Consider the following 16,641-nt stretch of genomic DNA (forward strand, 5'->3'; position numbering starts at 1 on the left):
AGGCTTTACACAGAAGAGCGCATTTCTATGCTTCTACTTGTAAAACATTCAACAACAAGCAAAGCTAACACATGGCAGAAGAGTATCAGGACAGCAGCTACTTTCTGGGATTAAGACAAAGGGTTGGCTGGGAAGGGGAGGAGAGAATGCTCTGAGGTGAAAGCAATGTTTTAGGGTCCCCCCCCCATTTTATTTATTTGAAATAGAGAAAGCAAGAGCAGGGAACGTGTTTTGGGCCAGTCCAAAGCTGGAAGCCTGGAACTCAATCTAGGTCTCCCATGTGTGTGACAGAGACCCTACTACTTGAGTCATCATTTGCTGCCTTCCAGGGCACAAATTAGCAGGAAATGAAATGGACAGTGGAGCTAAGACTCAAACCCAGGCACCCTGATACAGGATGTGGGCGTCCCAGGCACCATCTTAACTGCTAGGCCAAATGCCTACCCCATGTTCTGTATGTTGACAGCAGCTTCAGTCACATTAATTGTATGCATTTGTCAAAATTCATCAAGCGATTTGTGCATTTCCTCTGGCCTCAGATTCAGCCCTTAAGGCATTCGTATCTGGCTAAAAAGCCCATGAGAGTTTCACAGGCATGGAAAGCCAAGACACTCTGGCAAAAAAATGACCTAAATGAAAGATCTCTGTGAGTGAGATCCCAGCAGAAAGGACGGGCCATCAAAGAAGGAGGTACCTTTCTCTGAAGAGAGGAAAGAACTTCCACTTTGACTATGACCTTGTCTAAATAAGGTCAGAGTTTGTGAACTCAACAGGCTTCCATAGCCTTGGCAGCTCATGACAAGAGCCTTGGGTGATTACTGACATCATAAATAAGAGTGTCAATTGTTAAATCAAAAACAGGAGTCACTATGCACTTACTCCCCATGTAGAATCTCTGTCCTTAATGTGTTGTACTATGAGAATTAACGGTAAAACTAGTCTTCAAACAGGACTTTATACTTTGTGTGTCTCTGTGGGTGCAAACTGTTGAAATCTTTACTCAGTAAATACTAAGTTGATCTTCTGTTTGATAATTAAAAATGAATCTTAATGAAGAATGGGATGGGAGAGGGAGTAGGAGATGGGATGGTTTTTGGGTGGCAGGGTGGTTATGGGAGGAAAAACTGCTATAATCCAAAAGTTGTACTTTCAAAATTTCTATTTATTAAATAAAAGTTTAAAAAAAAGAAAGATTTGCACATTTCATTGTGCTACCTTAAAAGAAAAACTAAACTGCTACTGAACATTAGTTAAAATAATATGCATGCAAAAGCATTTTAAAAAATGTGCATTGTTGTCTGTGTACCTTATTTTGCATCACAAAATAAGTCTGATTGTTGGATAGCTAAGTAGGTGATCAGAATACAGACGTCTATTGTTAAATTCTTCCAATCTTCTGTAAGTCCAACATTTTCCAAAATAAGTTACGGGAAGCAGCTGGCTTGGTGGTGCACCGGGTAAAACTGCTGCCTGCCACGCCAACTTCCCATACGGGTGCCAGTTGCTCCGCTTTCAATCCAGCTCCCTGATAAAAACCTGGAAAGGCCGTGGATGACAGCCCAAGTACCTGGGCCCCTGGCACCCATGTGGGTGACCCAGAAGCTCCTGGCTTTGGCTGGGTACAGCTCTGGCCACTGAGGCCATCCAGGGAATGAACCACTAGATGAAAGATCTCTCTCTCTCATCTCATCCCTCTTTGTAACTCTTTCAAAAAATATATATTATATATTGAATATAAATTATTGGAAAAATTCAAACAAAATTTGCATAACTATATTCAAGGCATCATTATTGACAATAGCCAAAAGGTGAAAGCAAACCAAGTATCCATCAACAGAGAATTAAATAAACAAAATGTCGTAAATGGGGCTGGTGCCGTGGCTCACTTGGTTAATCCTCCGCCTGCGGCACCGGCATCCCATATGGGCGCTGGGTTCTAGTCCCGGTTGCTCCTCTTCCAGTCCAGCTCTCTGCTGTGGCCTGGGAAGGCAGTGGAGGACGGCCCAAGTGCTTGGGTCCTGCACCTGCATGGGAGACCAGGAGGAGGCACCTGGCTCCCAGCTTGGATCGGTGTAGCTCCGGCCGTGGCAGCCATTTGGGGGGTGAACCAATGGAAGACCTTTCTCTCTCTCTCTCTCTCTGTCACTGTCTAACTCTGTCAAATGAAAAAAAAAATGTCGTAAACACAGTCTATGGAAAATTACTCAACCTTAACAAAGAAAAAAATTTTAACACATGCTACAGTGTGAACGAACCTTGAAGATGCTACGTTAAGGGAAATAAGCTAGTCAAAAAGGCACAAATACTCTATGATTCCATTCATGTAAGTGTAGTTGAATTCACAAATAGGAAGTAGAATGGTAGTTGCCAGGGGAAAGTGGAACAAAGAGCTTGTATTTAAAGAGTACAGCTTCAGGCCGGCGCCGCGGCTCACTAGGCTAATCCTCCGCCTAGCGGCGCCGGCACACCGGGTTCTAGTCCCGGTCGGGGCGCCGGATTCTGTCCCGGTTGCCCCTCTTCCAGGCCAGCCTCTGCTGTGGCCAGGGAGTGCAGTGGAGGATGGCCCAGGTGCTTGGGCCCTGCACCCCATGGGAGACCAGGAAAAGCACCTGGCTCCTGGCTCCTGCCATCGGATCAGCGCGGTGCGCCGGCCGCAGCGCGCCGGCCGCGGCGGCCATTGGAGGGTGAACCAACGGCAAAGGAAGACCTTTTTCTCTGTCTCTCTCTCTCACTGTCCACTCTGCCTGTCAAAAAAAAAAAAAAGAGTACAGCTTCATTCAGGAAAGACAAAAATGTTCTGGAGCTGCATGGTGGTGATGGCTGCATAGAATACAGACTTAAAAATGTTTCAGATGGTAAGTTTTATGTTACATATGCCTTACCACAATAAAAATTCAAAAAAATAAGTTCTAAAACATATAAGAGTGATTCTACTTTTGCTATCCTCTGATTTTGTACTAACCAGGAGTTTATGATGTAAAGTGTGACCGAGGCCTGATTTGCAAAGGGTTGCCTGCAGTTTGTAACACGTTTCTCCACGTAACCCAAACAGCACTTGTACTCCAACACAGAAAGTTACTTAGGGAGGTGCATTTTCTCTTCCTTCCTTTCTCTAATCGTGAATAAAAGCATAAATTTAGTTTCAGTATACTGACCTAGCCTCTAAATCTTTTCTTATTTGTTAGCTTAATACTGTCAGTTTCATCAGTTTACTGCAGTTTTTCAAGCCACAAGCATGTAAATTGTCTTCTAGCATGAACCACAGATTTAAAACAAAGCAAGAGCCGGCGCCGCGGCTCACTGGGCTAATCCTCCACCTTGTGGCGCCGGCACACGAGGTTCTAGTCCCAGTCGGGGCGCCGGATTCTGTCCCGGTTGCCCTTCTTCCAGGCCAGCTCTCTGCTGTGGCCAGGGAGTGCAGTGGAGGATGGCCCAGGTGCTTGGGCCCTACACCCCATGGGAGACCAGGAGAAGCACCTGGCTCCTGCCATCGGATCAGTGCAGCACGCCGGCCGCAGCTGCCATTGGAGGGTGAACCAACGGCAAAGGAAGACCTTTCTGTCTCTCTCTCTCTCACTGTCCACTCTGTCTGTCAAAAAAAAAAAAAACACACAAAAAACAAAAAACAAACAAAAAAACAACAACAACAACAAAAAAAAACAAAGCAAGAAGGAAAAGAAATAGGAGTCAAGAGAACCTTCAATGCATTTCAAAGAATTAACAGACACAGAAAGTGGCTGATGACAACAATGATACCTTCAAAAGGATAGATATGAAAGAACTAAGAAAGGAACTTGGGATGGACATTAGATAAGAATCTTGTTGGAGGGGTTGGTGGTGGGGAGGTGTGCCTGGTGTTGTTAATGGGTTAACCTGCTGCCTGTAGTGCCGACATCCCATATGGGTGCTGGGTAGAGTCCTGGCTCTTCCACTTCCAAACCAGCTCCCTGCTGATGTGCCCGGGAAAGCAGCAAGTTCTTGGGCCCCTGCACCCATGTAGGAGACCTGGATAAAGCTCCTGGCTCCTGGCTTTGGCCTGGCCAAGCCTCAGCTGTTGCAGCCATTTCAGAAGTGAACTAGTGGATAGAAGATATCTTTCTCACCCACGCTCCCCAACCCTCTCTCTTTCTGTATCTCCCACCCCTCTTTGTAACTCTACTTTTTTTTTTTTTTTTTTTTTTGACAGGCAGAGTGGACAGTGAGAGAGACAGAGAGAAAGGTCTTCCTTTGCCGTTGGTTCACCCTCCAATGGCCGCCGCGGCTGGCGCGCTGCGGCCGGCGCACCGCGCTGATCCGATGGCAGGAGCCAGGAGCCAGGTGCTTTTCCTGGTCTCCCATGGGTGCAGGGCCCAAGCACCCGGGCCATCCTCCACTGCACTCCCTGGCCACAGCAGAGGCTGGCCTGGAAGAGGGGCAACCGGGACAGAATCCGGCGCCCCGACCGGGACTAGAACCCGGTGTGCCGGCGCCGCTAGGCGGAGGATCAGCCTAGTGAACCGCGGCGCCGGCTACTTTTTAAATTAAAAAAATCTTTTAAAAACAGGAATCTTGGGAAACCACTGAATTGTGTATGAATGCTTTCAAAGAAACTGCTGACAGCTGCATTAGAATAACAAAATCTATTTTGTTAAAATAACACATTACTACATCTGTTCTCAAAGGGAAATTCTGTAAACATTTAAAATACTATTTAAATGTCACTTGTAAGCATGTATTTAGTGCTGACTATATATGGCACTGATCTAAGAAATATGTGTGACAAGAATTACACAGATAACATTTGTGCCTGATAGCCGATAAATATTCTGCTTGGCCAGCGCCGCCGTTCACTAGGCTAATCCTCCGCCTTGCAGCGCCAGCACAGCGGGTTCTAGTCCCGGTCGGGGCGCCGGATTCTGTCCAGGTTGCCCCTCTTCCAGGCCAGCTCTCTGCTGTGGCCAGGGAGTGCAGTGGAGGATGGCCCAAGTGCTTGGGCCCTGCACCCCATGGGAGACCAGGAGAAGCACCTGGCTTCTGGCTTCGGATCAGCGCAGTGCGCCGGCCGCTGCGGCCATTGGAGGGTGAACCAACAGCAAGGGAAGACCTTTCTCTCTGTCTCTCTCTCTGTCCAAAAAAAAAAAAAAAAAAAAGAGAGAGAAATATTCTGCTCATACCTTAACTATTTTACAAATTATTTATATCTTTTCAAACTCTTAAAAGATATTTTCTTAGAAGAATTATAAATATTTGACATGTGAAAAGCTGTATTAATATGGCTCAAAGATAAAAGCTGAATCATTAAAAAAATAAGTAGGCTTTAAGATCATCACTTTTCATATCCTCTATGCACCTGAATTTTCAAGCATTTTGTAAATTGTTAAAAATATAATAGGGGCCAGTGCTGTGGCACAGCGGGTTAAAACTCTGGCCTGAAGTGCTGGCGTTCCATATAGGTGCCGGTTCTAGTCTTGGCTGCTCCTCTTCTGATCCAGCTCTCTGTTGTGACCTATGATAGCATTGGAAGATGGCCCAAGTCCTTGGGCCCTTGCACCCTTCTGAGAGACCTGGAGGAAGCTCCTGGCTCCTGGCTTCAGCTCAGCGCAGGGCTGTTGCGGCCATCTAGGGAGTGAACCAGTGGGATGGAAGACCCCTCTCTCTGTTTCTACCTCTCTGTAACTCTTTTTTTTTTTTTTTTTTTTTTTTTTTTGACAGGCAGAGTGGACACTGAGAGAGAGAGAGAGACAGAAAGGTCTTCCTTTGCCGTTGGTTCATCCTCCAATGGCCGCCGCGGCCAGCGCTCTGTGGCTGGCGCACCGCGCTGATCTGATGGCAGGAGCCAGGTACTTAACCTGGTCTCCCATGGGGTGCAGGGCCCAAGTACTTGGGCCATCCTCCACTGCCTTCCCGGGCCACAGCAGAGAGCTGGCCTGGAAGAGGGGCAACTGGGAAAGAATCCGGCGCCCCGACCGGGACCAGAACCCGGTGTGCCGGCGCCACAAGGTGGGGGATTAGCCTAGTGAGCCATGGCGCCGGCCCTCTGTAACTCTTTCAATTAAATAAAATAAATCTTTAAAAAAAATAAAAATCTACCAATGCCGTCTCACTAGTCCAAGTGATCAATTTCAGTTCACAACTGATCACACTGATGGGTCTAAGAGTCAAAGGGATCACATAAACAAGACTAGTGTCTGCGAATACTAACTGATACAATAAAAAAGGGAAAGAATGATCCAACATGGGAAGCAGAATACACAGCAGACTCATAGAATGGCAGATCTCCTAAATAGCACTCTGGCCTCAGAATCAGCCTTTAAGGCATTTGGATCTGGCTGAAGAGCCCATGAGAGTATTTTAGGCATGGAAAGCCAAGACACTCTGGCAAAAAAAAAAAAAAAAAAAAAAAAAAAAAAAAAAACAAACCTGAACGAAAGATCTCTGTGGGGGAGATCCCAAAGAAAGAACAGGCCATCAAAGAAGGAGGTACTTTTCTCTGAAGGGAGGAGAGAACTTCCACTTTGACTATGACCTTGTCTAAATAAGATTGAAGTCAGCGAACTCAAGAGGCTTCCATAGCCTTGGCAACTCATGACAAGAGCCTAGGGAGATTACTGATGCCATCAACAAGAGTGTCAATTTGTTAAGTCAACAACAGGAGTCATTGTGCACTTATTCCTCATGTAGGATTTCTGTCCTTAATGTGTTGTTCAATGTGAAATTAATGCTATAACTAGTACTCAAACAGTATTTTATACTTTATGTTCTGTGTGGGTGCAAACTGTTGAAATCTTTACTTAATATATACTAAATTGATCTTCTGTATATAAAGATAATTGAAAATGAATCTTGATGTGAATGGAATGGGAGAGGGAGTGTTGCAGGTGGGAGGGAAATTATGGGGGGGGGGGAGGGAAGCCATTGTAATCCCTAAACTGTACTCTGGAAATTTATATTTACTAAATAAAAGTTAAAAAACAATAAAAAATAAAAATATAATAAATATAGGGTGCCAGTTCGAGTCCTGGCTGCTCCTCTTTTGATCCAGCTCTCTGCTATGGCCTGGGAAAGCAGTGGAAGATGGCCCTAGTGCTTGGGCCCCTGCACCCGCGTGAGAAACCTGGAGGAAGCTCCTGGTCCATGCCTTCAGATCAGCTCAGCTCCAGCTGTTGCAGCCATTTAGGGAGTGAAACAGCAAATGGAAGACCTTTCTCTCTGTCTTTCTCTCTCACTCTCTGTACTCCACCCTTCAAATAAATAAATAAAAATTTTTAAAAAATATTGAATATATAATAAATGTTGTAATTTAAACAAATCAGTACAAGTAAACACCATATTTATATAAATGTGGACTCTGAAATATATGATACATAGACAGCTTCAGAATACTAAGTAAAACTTCAAAACTTTTTATTATGTGAAATAGACACGTTCTAATTGTTATATCAGAAAAAATCTCATATGATTCTCTGAAAGTAGAAATATATGCTTTATAATCTTAGTAATTATAATTCAGATGAATTCAAGATATACATGAGGTATTACTCTTATGTATAATTCTTTTTTTTTTGACAGGCAGAGTGGATAGTGAGAGAGAGACAGAGAGAAAGGTCTTCCTATGCCTTTGGTTCACCCTCCAATGGCCGCCACGGCTGGCGCGCTGCGGCCGGCGCACTGCCCTGATCAGAAGGCAGGAGCCAGGTGCTTCTCCTGGTCTCCAATGGGGTGCAGGGCCCAAGCACTTGGGCCATCCTCCACTGCCTTCCCGGGCCACAGCAGAGAGCTGGCCTGGAAGAGGGGCAACTGGGACAGAATCCGGAGCCCTGACCGGGACTAGAACCCGCTGTGCCAGCACCGCAGGCGGAGGATTAGCCTAGTGAGCCGCAGCGCCGGTGCATAATAATTTCATTATTAAGTATAAATACATTTTATTTTGGAAGTATTTTATATATATTTGTTCATACGTTAGAGTCAGAGCCAAACATACTCATTTCAGGTAACAGCAATAATTTCTAAGTTATATATTTGTAACACATTAATAATTTATTATGTTTATTTCAATGTGTGGGAATGCAAATGTAGCTTATCATTTTATGACTGCAGTTAAATTCCCTTCTATGTTTATACAGATGTTAAGTACAATAAATATGTAATTTTTTGTCATGTAAAGGCAAAATTAAAATTCGGTTGAACCTGCTATGAACATTCCAAATAAAAATACACTAGCCCAAAGAATCCCAGGCAAGCAGTAGGCAAACAGCTCAAGCTCAAAAATCAGATAAACACAAAGAACTGGATATCCCTTCAAAACTACAATTGTTACCCCATTTATAAAAAGGAAATGTCTTTTTATTGATGAAGGGTTAAAAGTATTTAGCTAGAAACTTAATTTTGTGGCTATACACTTTTAGTCCATCATCAAGTTGTATCAAATTGCTTTATTTGCTAGAGCTTTAAATGTCATGAAGCCATACCATTTATTTTATTTTAGGATGTTACATTTGATTCTGATTTTAAGCTTCCATTTCCCTTACGTTCTGAAATTAATTCATACAATTCCCTGATTAATAATAAAAGGGCTTGCCATCAGTATTCAAAGCCCAGCCTGAGTTGTCATGGCTGAGAGGGCAGAAATCTGCTTGGAGTAATGAGAGAACCCAACTGAATTCTTGGCGTCTCAGTCTATGAATGTGTAAGCACTTCATCTGTTCAAGGAGACACAATGTTCTGGCAGGCCTAGGGTAGAGGTAGCTGCATGAGTAACAGACTGAAGAGCTGGGAGGCAGGACTGCATCAATGGAACCAAACTGCAGCAGCAACACATTCTGCAGGTCTTCCTTTAATTTTCCCACACAAAAAGGTATTATCTAGTGGAAGCTGTTTGTGTTCTAGGCACATCTTCCATCCCTACACAGCTGTTATCTCAGGATCTTTATAGAGGTCACACGTGGAACTGACTTTTAGCACTGTATTAAAAAAAAATGTTGCAAATCACACCATAACACAAGCAAGGCCAACTGAAAACTGCTTATCCTTTTCATATCCAGTAGTGAGAATGATACTTTGCCAGACCCAATTTCCACCGAGCAAGTGAGCAGTAAATATCTCTGAACGTTAGTGTCTTGTCTGTAGAATGAAGATAATATCTACCTTAGAGAATTACTGCAAAGATAATATGGTAATAAGCTGAAAGACTGTAAACTATTACACACATTATATAAAACACCATTTGTTATTTGAAAGGTAGAAATATTAAGAGATCACACTGCACAAACATGATACTTGCCCGGGAAAATACAGTGCCATTGCAAAGTCAAGCGGCTTTGATTCTTGCACTTCTTCATTAGATTATCATTCTTCATTTATATCATAAAGAGTAATCAAAGTAGCCAAAATGTCTTGAGTGATTACTAGGTGTTTTGTCAGGTACTACTGCTGTGTTTTATATATAGTAATTTAATCCTCAAACCTATCCTTAGGGCAGGAGCTGTGGCATAGTGGGTAAAGCTGCCGCCTGCAGTGCCGGCATCCCACATGGGCGCTGATTCAAGTCCCGGCTGCTCCACTTCTGATCCAGCTCTCTGCTGTGGCCTGGGAAAGCAGAAGAGGACTTGGGCCCCTGCACCCACGTGGGAGACCTGGGAGAAGCTCCTGGCTCCTGGCTCCTGATCAGCGTAGCTCCGGCCGTTGTTGCCAACTGGGGAGTGAACCAGCGGATGGAAGACCTCTCTCTCTCTCTCTCTCTCCCTGTCTCTCTGCCTCTCCTTTTCTCCTCTATGTAACTCTTTCAAATAAATAAGTAAATCTTTAAGAAAACACTCTCCTGAGGCAAGTACTCTCAGCATCTCCACGCTGCACACAAGGAAAGTGAGGCACACAGCTGGGAAGCACCAGTGCTGAGACTTGACGTCACCCAGCGGAGCTCTTCCCTACACTGTACTCACTCATTCACTCAGCACATACTTACTGAGCATGTGGTATGTGCCAAGAACTCTGACAGAAACATTTCAGTAAGGATCTCAAAGCAGTCCTCTTCTGCAGGAAGCCGACAGAGGAATGCTGCACAAGACTGGGAAGTGAACAACGGCAGTGAAAGTCACTAGAGGAGACAGGACATCGGAACATGGACGTGTAACAGAGCAGCAGATTTCACAGGTGAAGACACGGTCGGAAGACAGTAGCCAGGTGAGGGAGGAAGTGCATTTCCAGGGCGGGGATGAAGAGAAATCTCAGGATGATATCTGTGCAACAGGTTAGAGCTGAAGATGGACTTTTCCAGAAGGGACACCTCCCAGGAAAATGTGGGACCCATCATGTCACGTGTTTGACTACACTGAGAAGAGTTTTACAACTCTAGCGGGCAAGCTGAGGAAAGAATGACTGGAAAAGAGAAGACTAAGAAAATGAAAAACCAAGAGAGAGGCAACTATTAAGGATAAGAAAAACAAAATATTGCGACACACGATACAGACAGTATTTTTCATAGTTACAGACTTATTTGCTCTCTTTCCATCTTTGCCTTGCTTGCCTGGCATCCCTTCCTCCACAGTGAATGGGCTTTCGCCTCATGGCTTGTTTTCACCAAAGGAGTAAGAGCAGCTGCGACATTCGCAAATCCAAGCAAAAGCATTTAATGCACTTGTGCCGTCTGGCTCTGTCTGGCTTTAGATACTGAGTGTCTACTAATTGAGGTTGTATCCCAGAGCAAGAACACACGTGCAGTCAAGATGAGCTGAAGTAGCAGCAACAACATGGCTAGCAGAATACAGCAGAGCCTCAACTAATCACAACCTCTTGAAATAGCATAAAGTAAGAAAGTACGGGCGCCGGGTTCTAGTCCCGGTTGTTTCTCTTCCAGTCCAGCTCTCTGCTGTGGCCTGGGAAGGCAGTGGACGATGGCCCAAGTGCTTGGGCCCTGCACCCGCATGGGAGACCTGGAGGAAGCACCTGGCTCCTGGCTTCTGATCAGTGCAGTGTCAGCCGTAGTGGCCATTTGGGAGGTGAACCAACGGAAGAAAGACCTTTCTTTCTGTCTCTCTGTCTATAATTCTACCTGTCAAATAAATAAATAGAGAAACAAATTTTAAAAAAAGAAAGTATGAAATAGCCTAAAGTAAGAAAGAGCATATTAGAATATTTAAATGAGATACTATAACCTATAGATGACACAGTGATCTAAACAATAAATAATCACTGAAAGTGATTGAAAGTCACTGAAATTTGGGGGTTGTTTGTCGATGCAGCAACAGTTGACTGATATACACAGTACAGTCCATAGCTTCACATTGAAAAATATTCATGTAGTCAAAACAAATAATGATTAATAAGGATCCAATCAGAAAACTGAAATTAAAAGCTGTGATAAAACTACAGGAGGGTCAGAGAAGGAGAGGAAGCCAAATAAAACAGTTAAATCCTAATCCAACATAGAAGGAAATCAATAATGTCAAAGTTGAAAAATCAAGAAATAAAAGTGTATTATTCAGAATTATAGATGTAAATTGCAAAAGAAATAATAGAAGAATTGAAAACGTAGCCTCAAGGGAGCTAGAACCAAACATGAGAAGGATACAGAGCAAGGGAGTACTACTTTTTGTTATTAGACCAATATTACTATTTGACTTTTTTTTTTTGTTTGTTTTTTTTTTTTTTTTTTTTTTTTTTTTTTTTTTTTTTTTTGACAGGCAGAGTGGACAGTGAGAGAGAGAGACAGAGAGAAAGGTCTTCCTTTTGCCGTTGGTTCACCCTCCAATGGCCGCCGCGGCCGGCGCGCTGCGGCCGGCACACCGCGCTGATCCGATGGCAGGAGCCAGGAGCCAGGTGCTTTTCCTGGTCTCCCATGGGGTGCAGGGACCAAGCACCTGGGCCATCCTCCACTGCACTCCCTGGCCACAGCAGAGGGCTGGCCTGGAAGAGGGGCAACCGGGACAGAATCCGGCGCCCCGACCGGGACTAGAACCCGGTGTGCCGGCGCCGCTAGGCGGAGGATTAGCCTAGTGAGCCGCGGCGCCGGCCTTTTTTTTTTTTTTTGAAAACCAACACCTCTCCTCCTGTAAGTGGCCTTAGGTGACCTTGAAAATGGCTCACTAGTCACTTGAGCCAGAAAATCCCATGAAATCATGCAAATAAAGGGTTCAAATCTTCATATTCACTTTAAGAACTCCTGAGAAGCCGCCCAGGCCTTCAAGGTACATGTATCTGAAAAGCCACCGAGTATCTGAAAGATGTCACATTAAAGAAGCGATGTGTGCTACTTTATAGTTACGACAGTGGAGTTGATAGGTGTGCCCAGCCAAACAGTGCAGGTCAGTGGCTCTGAAAGAGTGCCTAAGTTTTGTGGCACATGCTTAAAAATGCAGAGAAAGGTTGAACTTAAGGGTTTGGAGGCAGACTGGTGACTGAACACGTTCAGGTGAACAAAGCGCCCAAGACACACCACTGCCTACAGAGCTCAGGGTCAGAGCTCCCCCTGCCGCATGGAGATGATCCTCACTGCAAAAAGAAACACACTGTTCTTGCACCAGAACAGAAGATGGTACAAAAGAGAGAGACATCCCACGAGGAGGCAAAGAAACAAAACTGTTACTCTATGAATAAATTTAGCATAAAATGTGGTTGAAGTAAAAAATGAAACTATTTCCATGTTTAATTTTATAAAAACTTGAGCTTACAAGCCAAAAAAAAAAAAAAAAAACAATAAAGTCAAAGGAAGTAACTGTGCTTCCTTTCTTTGAAAAAAAAAATATATATATATAAGTATCCTAATTTCAGAAGGCAAAAAAAATAGAACTCTAACTGGAATCAGAAACCTGGCATTATTTTGTCACAGTTTGGCTTCTGCCACATCTTTCTTTGCTCTATTTGTTTCATTACTTAGAACAGAACAGTGTTACCGCCTTCCCTTTACTGTAGTATTATAGTTTTACATTTCAATTCCAGATGCCACTGATCACATATTACAGGAAAGATGTTGCCTAATCATAAGGGCTAATATGTATAGGCATCTCTCAATTATACATAAATTGTTTACTCAACAATTTTGTGTGCCTTCTTCCTAACAATTACCACTTCTAGACCATTTAAAAAATTTTTCTAAATCAGTGAGAAAAACAAATAAAAGTGAATTGATACATTTTGTTCCTTTGTTAACAACTATACTTCATAAACAGTTTAAGCTCAATATGTGAAGTTTTATTCACACAACAAATACATGAAGAAATAGTATATTTTACAAAATAATTATGGGATGCCTTTAAATACTGGGCCAGGAGTTGATTTATTGGACTCACTCAAAATTTTACATATTTTATAGGCTTATGTTTATTGAGAAATGAACAAAATACACCTTTAAGGTATTAGGATAGACAATATTAAAGATATTTATAAAAGAGATTTTGAAATTACCTGCTGGTGCAATTATCTCAACAGTCTCTCTCTATCACCAACAGATGGAAATTATTTGCTGCGAGTTTCAGCTGGTAGCTTCTGCTACAGGGACAGGACTACACTGAATAAGGACACAGAAGCTATCTTAACTGAGTGACGCCATCTCATGGATCTGCGCCTCACCATGCTGACTTGTAGTTCTTGGCCCTTCCCCTCAGGAAAAGGCACTGGGGTAGAACAACAAAACATAAGAAAACAATGAACAGGGCACGCTTTTCATACCTCTTCATCTTTCATATTCACATCCACATTTTTCGATTTGATGGCTTTGGTTATATGGTCAATGTTGTTTTCCCTGCAGTAATCAAATATGTTTTTGTCTTCTTCCCTAATCAGAGGGGAAAAAAATGCTGTTTGTCTTACAGGATAATATGTAAAAGTTACATATTTTTAACACAACTTACTTGCTGCTGACACATACATTAATGGAATGTGTTCTAAAGAAAAAAATTTTATATGAAGAGTAAAGAATTTTCAACAGATATAATGTATCCAGCTTCCAAAACACTAAAGTTCTTATAATCCTGGGGAAAACTGCATCAAGTTTGCAAGTTACAGGTTTTCTCAGTCCCCTTTCTCTCACGTTTGTACAGTAAAGGCACATATTTCTTCTGATTAGGAATTTTTTAATTATGGCACTGTAGTAAGATGGCAGTTTTTGGTACAGAAGTATCAGAAGATCAGGGCTGGCTTCTTGGTGCAGCAGTTAAGACGCCCACATCCCATACTGAAATGCCTGGACTGTACACTGGGCTCTGTTCCTGATTCCAGCTTCCTGTTAATACCCACTCTGGGAAGCAACAGGTGATTAGTTGGGTTCCTTCCACCCATGTGGCAGACCCAGATCATGTTCCCGGCTCCCAGCTTTGGTCTGGCACAGCCCTGGCTGTTGTGGGCATCTAGGGAGTGCACAGTGGATGCAAGTTATGTCTCTTTCCAGTAAATTTTTAAATAAAGCCCAGGACATAGCTCACTACTTGTCTTTTAGGACAGAAGAACACACTGACTGTTACTCAGGTTTGAAAAGTAAATAGACATAAAATAACTTACTTAAAGGAAACATAATTAATTACAAGAAAGGAGATAGAAAGCTCAGAAATTCTTATAAAATAGTGAGTCAAAGACAGGGAACAAAAGCTGGGAGGAATACTATGCACCCAGCACTATTTACAGTACACAGCACCTACTGATTCATTTAATTTTAATCCAGTAACTTCAGTTTACATCTGAAGAAACAGGGAGAGATTACACATCAGCCAAATGGAACGCTGATCAAAGCCAGAGTAAGAGCGAGAACTCACGCAGGTGAACTATCTTTGTGCACAGTACATCTATTCTTACATCACGCTGCCTCTTGACTAGCCAGAATCTAAATAGCAGTTCTCAACGTGAGTCCAGGAACTCTCCGAAGTCGAACACAGAATTATCTGTTTAATGCATGTGCATTTTTCTGGGTGTTGTGTGAATAGCTTTAATCACATTCTCAAAAGGATCAGTAATTTGGAAAATTACAATGAACCAGTCTACACATGTGGGGACTGAATTTTATGGAAAGGTATAAAAGAATGCATTTTGAGTCCCAAAAATTAAATCAATGTGCTTCATAACCTGCAATGTCGAGGCATCCATTGATCAGAAATCAAACACCTAGCCACTGGTGTCCTTATACCTAAAAGCCAACTTAAATACCCTTTGCCAAATAAAAGTTATTTCTAGTCATAGCTAACTATCTTCAAACACACTACTTTGGCATCAACCATCTACTGGAAGGCCTTCCTTAAGCATCTGATGTGTTTTGCTGAGCACCTATTATTCACAAGGCACTTGACAAACTTCTGCTGACAACAGATAGAAAGCTAAGCAAGAAAGCTTGCCTTCAAAACACCAACAGTATAGTTGGAATGATAAAAATCTATAAGGTAGAACTTGTTCTTTGAAAAAGACCATAAGAGCACAGAAGAGAAAGAACCTGCTACCTTCCAGCTAGGGAAAATGAGGAGGCTTTTAAACAAGTAATGAGGTTTAACAGGAATATATGGTCACTTGAAAACATCCTGTTTTCTAGAAGCTAAAAAATGATTTCCAGATCACTCTCTACAGAAAACAGGGGTGCCTGAGGCCAAAAGAAAGGCTGCATAAACTCCTACTCCAGCTATACAATGGGGCTTCCAAAAGTGTAGAAGATGGAATTTAAAAAGAATGCCCATTGACATGAACTTTTTGAAACCTTTTCACATTTAACTCTCATCAAAAACACTGTTTCTTTGTGTACACCCAGAGTTCAGATTTAGAAACAAAACCCATATGGTGTTTGCATGCATTATCTCTATTAATTGTTGTTTTGGTATGTCAATTTTGTTTGGAAAGCAGGGGGCATTTGTTTATCTATATACTTGTTTATCATCACTAAATCAGGTATGTCATGCAGAGATATTTATTAAATATTTCACAGTAAACAGTTTAAACAAAAAGGTAATTTTAACAAAAATCACCACAGATTTGCTACAAAGCTGGGTGACATATAAAAAACAAACTTAAGAGTTACTCTTCAGCTTGTTATGCACAGCTATCTATCTCCACACCAAATTTTCAGCTATCTTAGCAGCCAGCAACCAAGCTGTCTTAGTACAATGTCACCATCTAGTGGCCATAATGGAGAAATGTCTGGGGTATACCTTTCCACATTTTTGTTGTCTGCTAGTGAAATTAAGTACACAGTGTACAAATTAAACTTTCTTCCTCTACATTTCCCTATTAATAGCTCAATGCAGTTTTCCATAGGAGATATTTTGCTCTACATCCATACTTATGTTAAATAACATGTGCCATTGAATCCAATCATCAGGAAATACAGTAAATCCTTAAATGTTAGTGCCTGGAGGCCAGCACTGTGGGTAGGTAAAGCCGCCGCCTGCAGTCCCGGCAGCTCCACTTCCGATCCAGCTCTCTGCTAGGGCCTGGGAAAGCAGGAGATGGCCCAAGTCCTTGGGCCCCTGCACCTGTGTGGGAGACCCGGAGGAAGCTCCTGGCTCCTGGCTTCGGATCGGCGCAGCTCTGGCTGTTGCAGCCACTTGGGGAGTGAACCAGCAGATAGAAGACCTCTCTCTCTCTGCCTCTCTGTAACTCTTTCAAGTACACAAATAAAATCTTTAATAAATAAATAAATGTTAGTGCCTTTCCACATCTCTTCACTTTATCTACTTTTCTCTTATGATTTTTAGT

General features: G+C 42.7%; 1 protein-coding gene across 2 annotated transcripts in view; it reads right to left on the minus strand.

Moving 5' to 3' along the window:
• Window positions 1–16,641, minus strand: part of ACBD6 (acyl-CoA binding domain containing 6) — a 205,269-nt gene that overhangs the window by 107,468 nt on the left and 81,160 nt on the right. For both annotated transcript variants that reach the window (XM_051857044.2, XM_002715013.5), the window contains exon 5: window positions 13,642–13,747. In XM_051857044.2, coding sequence (XP_051713004.2) covers window positions 13,642–13,747 — 106 coding nt within the window. The remainder of the gene's footprint in view (window positions 1–13,641; window positions 13,748–16,641) is intronic.

The sequence above is a fragment of the Oryctolagus cuniculus genome, chromosome 7 (assembly GCF_964237555.1).
Source record: "Oryctolagus cuniculus chromosome 7, mOryCun1.1, whole genome shotgun sequence".
Classification (NCBI taxonomy): domain Eukaryota; kingdom Metazoa; phylum Chordata; class Mammalia; order Lagomorpha; family Leporidae; genus Oryctolagus; species Oryctolagus cuniculus.